Genomic DNA, 5366 nt, shown 5'->3' with positions numbered 1-5366 from the left:
AAAAAAAAAAAAAAGCTTATTATGTAACAAGGTTCAAAACATTCTAATATGATTTTCTCAAGTTGTAATATTTCTGAGTCATTTTAGAAAGAATGTTGAGGCCAGGTGCAGTGGCTCACGCCTGTAATAGGGTAGAGATCACTTGAGGTTAGGAGTTCAAGACCAGCCTGGCCAACATGGATAAATCCCATCTCTACTAAAAATACAAAAGTTGGCCAGGTGTGGTGGTGGGCACCTGTAATCCCAGCTATGAGGAAGGCTGAGGCAGGATAATTACTTGAACTCAGGAGGCGAAGGTGGAGGCTGCAGTGAACCAAGATTGTGCCATTGCACTCCAGCCTAGGCAAGAGAGCAAGAGTCCGTCTCAAAAAAAAGAGAAACAAAGTTGAAAGCTTAGAAAAATGGCAAGTGGACATACAGCTTGTCTTTTTATTATTCAGAAGACAACTTCATATAGCCTGTCTTTTTATTATTTATTATTTTATTTTTTAAAAATAGAGATAGTGTCTTGTTATGTTGCCCAGGCTGGTCTTGAACTGCTAAGTTCAAACAATTCTCCCACCTGGGCCTCCCAAAGTGCTGAGATTACAGGTGTGAGCTACTGTGCCTGGCCATATAGCTTGTCTTAATTGGCTAAGTTAAAAGTAGAAAATGTCTACCTAATTCAATAGATTTTCTTCCTATATAAATTACAGCAGGCTGGGCGCAGTGGCTCACACCTGTAATTCCAACATTTTGGGAGGCAAAGGTAGGCAGATTGCTTAAGCCTAAGAGTTCAAGACCAGCCTGGCTAACATGGTGAAACCCTGTCTCTATTAAAAATACAAAAATTAGCCTGTGTGGTGGCACACGCCTATAGTCCCAGCCATTCGGGAGGCGGGAGGATCATTTAAGCCTGGGAGGCTGAAGCTGTAGTGAGCTGTGATTGCACCACTGTACTCCAGCCTGGGTGACAGAGTGAGGCCCTGTCTCTAAATAAAATAAAATAAAACAAAACACAACAGAACAGATAAGGTAAGGATTCTTATGACACAAAGGCAGTTAAAGGCTCAATTTACAAGGCATCAATGAAACAGAAACCATTTAATCATTGCTTTTAGTTTCCAATACTCACACTAGAGTTGGCAAAAATTGAATTTGAATTGGCTGCAGAATATCCTGCATTAGTCAAGTCATCATTGCTCTGCAAATATACAAATTCAATAGGCGGTTACTACTTTAACTGTAAAGAAAAAACAAAATATATGTCTGTGGTGTTCTACACATTACTTACAGATTTATTACTAGGTCCATGCAGAAAATAGTTCAATGCTTGTGGGTCTCTAGAAAAGAGAACAAAAAAAGAGATGAAACAACAAACAAATATACTATCTATATTTAGAATTAATTTTTACTAGAGTAAAAAGAAAATGATATATTACCTGTGTAAAATCCTCTCCCTATTTTAAAACAATTAGTAGTTTTTAAAAATTTTTATCTTGTTTTTGTTTTGATATTGTGCGATTGCCTATTATTATTCATTTCTGCCTCCTGGGATAAAAGAAAAAATTAAATAAAGAATTACTTGCTGGCTCATGCCTGTAATCCCAGCACTTTGAGAAGCTGAGACAGGAGGATCACTTGAGTCCAGGAGTTGGAGACCAGCCTGGACAACATGGCAAAACCCTGTATCTACAAAAAAAAAAAAAAATACAAAAAGTTAGCCAGGCATGGTAGTGCGAGCCTGTAGTCCCAGCTACTTGGGAGGCTGAGGTGGGAGGATTGTGTGGGCCTGGGAGATGGAGGCTACAGTGAGCTGAGGCTGTGCTGCTACACTCCAGCATGGGTGACAGAGTAAGACCCTGTCTCAAAAAAAAAAAAAAAAGACCCCTATATTAATCATGTCTCTTTGTTTCCCTACTAAACCTATGATTATTATTAAATTTTTATTTAAAATACCTACCAGGTTTTAATATGCTATTAGGTTGTTTTAGTGGTCAGCAAACCTCACACATTTGATTTACTCGGGTTTTGGAATAAGCATCTTACCCAATAAGATCAAGGAGACACGAGTCATCATCATCATCCATGACAACTATAAAGAAAAGGGAGAGGAAAGCATGTTTCAGTGAAGCAGATTAAAGGCGGTGGTATGAATGCAACATAAAAGTATGCCTTACACTTTTCTGGATAAACAACTATAATTCATGAGGTTTTCCTCTCACTGCTTATTATTAATGTAATTTTTAGCATTTTTGTGGTCATTTGAGAGATAAAGTGTTCAGATTAAACTTTTTATTGAAAACAAACCCTTAACTTACAAGTCAAAAAAGAATCTAAACAAATCAGTCAGCTGGCAGCAACTTCCGTCACATGCAGATTCCCGAGGGGCTATAAACCATGAATAGTAACTTCCTCAAAATGTACAATAAACAGGGGGAGAAATAGCATTTATGTTTTAGAAAAGATCTCATAGACATAGAGGTCTTTTAATTCTGTGACTCAATGTTCCTAAACATGGTGCGCAATCTACATTTTTTGCCATATTCTGGCTATCTTTAGGAAGACAGGAAAATGGTTTTTCCTGCATTTAGAGAGAGAAGAGGGGTCACCCTGGCCGCAGGCAGTCTCTGCAGACTCTGGCCCGCAGGTCCTGCGTTCTCCCTCTGCATCGGTACCAGGACTGTTCAGCTCCAAACAATCTACATCCCAACACTAGAACCCTTAAAGTGGAGAATCTCGACCAAAACGTTCACCCCAGCTCCAGGCCCTGAGGTCCCTCTCTCCCCGCCAGCGACAGCGTCAAGCTTAGCCAGTGAAATTACTCTTCGGCTGAAACAACAACTGCACAGATTCTAAGAGTGGCTCTCCCCAAAGACCGGGAAACTTACACTAGTGATCCGACACCTGGCAACACCACTTCACGCCCATTTTGAACCATGCGTGGCATAATTTACATCACGGAATGCCAGGGCCAAGAGTTCTGGAGCAGTTGGAAAGGGCAGTTGTGAACGGCAGTTGGACGGAGGAATGAAATCCTGAAGAGATGCCCAGAAGAGGGACACGCCCGAAGAAGGCAGAAGGGACAGGCTCTACTAAATGTTTTTCCTCTGTTGAAACGGCATCTCTTCTCCAGTTCCCTCAGACCTCCCCCTCTAACAGTCACAAGGCCAAGCTAATATAACATGTACTCCTGCCACGTGGAAGGTAAATAGCTTTCCTCAGGAAGAGTCTGGAAGGGGTAAGTACCCCCACTGTGGGATCTTTCCCTTGGCTGGTGAATTCCTTCAGCTGCTGAAAGGTCTGGGAGATTATAAGCCTGTGAGTAGAATCCAGTGGAGAGGAGAAATGATGGTTGAGAAAGGAGGAAGAAGGAGTGGGAAAAGATACAAAAAGGTGACTCCCAAAGCTGAAATCAACAAGGGCAGCTGTCTAAGTGAAGCCTGCTTTTTAGGACTCAGACTTGGAGTTACTCAAGGGCAGACTGGCATGAATATACTAGCATTACCGTGACTGTGGACGAGTGAAGATGAGCCAGAAAGGAAAAGCAGGAAAACGATCATCACACAGATACAGAGAAATCTGTGAAGGTCTTCCCTAAAATCCTGACGACATTTAGTAAGACAAAATTGTGTTAACCATGGCTCCTCAGCATACTATAGGCTTGTCTCTCAGGCATCACAATCCTATGGAGTAAATTAGCCAAATATGACATACATTAAGCCTACAAAGCAGATATTACTTTTTTAACATGACCACTTAAACTGAATACCCTTAGATCGTTTGTGAATTTATTTTTTTAAGTGTCTGTCGCTGGAACAAACTAATTAATAAATATGTAAGTGAAAAATAGCCTACACCAAAGAAAAACACTTCCACAACTCTCCCAGCTCCCCTTCTTACTTGACACACTTGCCTAGTTCCTCTACTTGATGAGGTGCCCTAAGGGTTAAACAAATCCTGTCAACTCCAGTCACTCCACTGAGGTGTCACTGCCACTAGCACTTTCAAGCACAGAGAACATCTATGACCCCTAAGTTCAGAGTGGCAAACTACTTCCTGAGTAGTGCAAATGGAACCATTTTATAATATTGACTGAGATTAAAAGCCATTGTGCAACCTTCTCTACCAAACAAAACGAGGGGTCAAACGTTTGGCTTGAAAGAAGGCTCCCTGGGGATATCTGCCCCCTATCAGCAGCATCAGGAACTGCCAGGCAGGCCTTCTCTGGTCCCAGTAGGGAGAACTCTAGGAGTCTTTACAGTCAGGGGCACCCTGAGAATTCTACTTTTTAAAGGGCCACACTCTTTTCTCACTTTAAACAGTTTCAAATTAAAAGAGATGACCCTTAGCCTTGTATTCTCCAGCTTTGAATAATGCCAGAATGTAGCCACAATAGGGCTTAATCCAGGGGTTCCTTTCACCAGGATGATCTATGGTCCATCAAAGTAAATTTACCAAAGCAAAATTGCAAAAACTGACTATGATTTTAAAATGAGAAGACAGGCCGGGAGCAGTGGCTCACACCTGCACTTTGGGTAGATCACCTGAGGTCAGGAGTTTGAGATCTGGTCAACATGGCAACACCCTGTCTCTGAAACTACAAAAATTAGCTGAGTGTAGTGGCACACGCCTGTAATCCCAGCTACTCAGGAGGCTGAGGAAGGAGAATGGCTTGAACCCGGGAGGCGGCGGTTACAGTGAGCTGAGATCATGCCACTGCACTCCAGCCTGGATGACAGAGTGAGACTCCATCTCAAATAAAATAAAATAAAATAAAAAAATAAAATGAGAAGATAATCTGAAGATCAGACACTAATGACACAAAGTGAAGAATTCTGTTTTCTCTGGGAAGATTCTCCCTTTACTTCTGGATTCCTGTTAAGGCTCTTTTCTCATTCAAGTAACAACCCTGGAATCCCTAGATGGGTGGCTGACCCCAGGTGGATTTTATGAGGCTAAGGAGAAATCCTTGGATGAGTGGTTGGAAACGATTTATTGACCCAACAGATGTGAGCAAAACGTATTCCCCTTCGTAAATAGCAGGCCTCGACATTGGAGTTTGTCATGGAGGGGACGGGGCTGTAGGCACCCCAAGAATTCAGAAATCACTGCCCTGAACAGCTGACTAGCTCTCTTAAAAAATTAAAGCTAGCCGGGCATGGTGGCTCATGCCTGTAATCCCAGCACTTTGGAAGGCCGAGGCGGGTGGATCACAAGGTCAGGAGTTCAAGATCACCCTGGCCAAAATGGTGAAACCCCATCTCTACTAAAAATACAAAAATTAGCCGGGCGTGGTGGCGGGCACCTGTAATCCCAGCTATTTGGGAGGCTGAGGCAGGAGAACTGCTTGAACCCAGGAGGTGGAGGTTGTAGTCAGCGGAGAT

The 5366-nt window shown here is 42.3% G+C and overlaps 1 protein-coding gene across 3 annotated transcripts in view; it reads right to left on the bottom strand.

Annotated features, from left to right (window-relative positions):
- BICRAL (BRD4 interacting chromatin remodeling complex associated protein like) overlaps window positions 1-5366 on the bottom strand; it is a 56738-nt gene that overhangs the window by 40067 nt on the left and 11305 nt on the right. For 2 of the 3 annotated variants that reach the window (XM_017547299.2, XM_037745306.1), the window contains exons 2-4: window positions 2029-2074; window positions 1274-1322; window positions 1115-1183 (exon numbers count right to left, since the gene is read on the bottom strand). In XM_017547299.2, coding sequence (XP_017402788.1) covers window positions 1115-1183; window positions 1274-1322; window positions 2029-2069 — 159 coding nt within the window. In that variant the 5' untranslated portion in view covers window positions 2070-2074. Of the gene's footprint in view, window positions 1-1114; window positions 1184-1273; window positions 1323-2028; window positions 2650-5366 lie in introns of those variants that run through there. The other variant, XM_017547298.2, reaches the window with a different exon arrangement.

Source organism: Cebus imitator, unplaced genomic scaffold (assembly GCF_001604975.1).
Source record: "Cebus imitator isolate Cc_AM_T3 unplaced genomic scaffold, Cebus_imitator-1.0 Scaffold197, whole genome shotgun sequence".
NCBI lineage: Eukaryota > Metazoa > Chordata > Mammalia > Primates > Cebidae > Cebus > Cebus imitator.
This window is presented reverse-complemented; position numbering and strand designations above follow the sequence as displayed.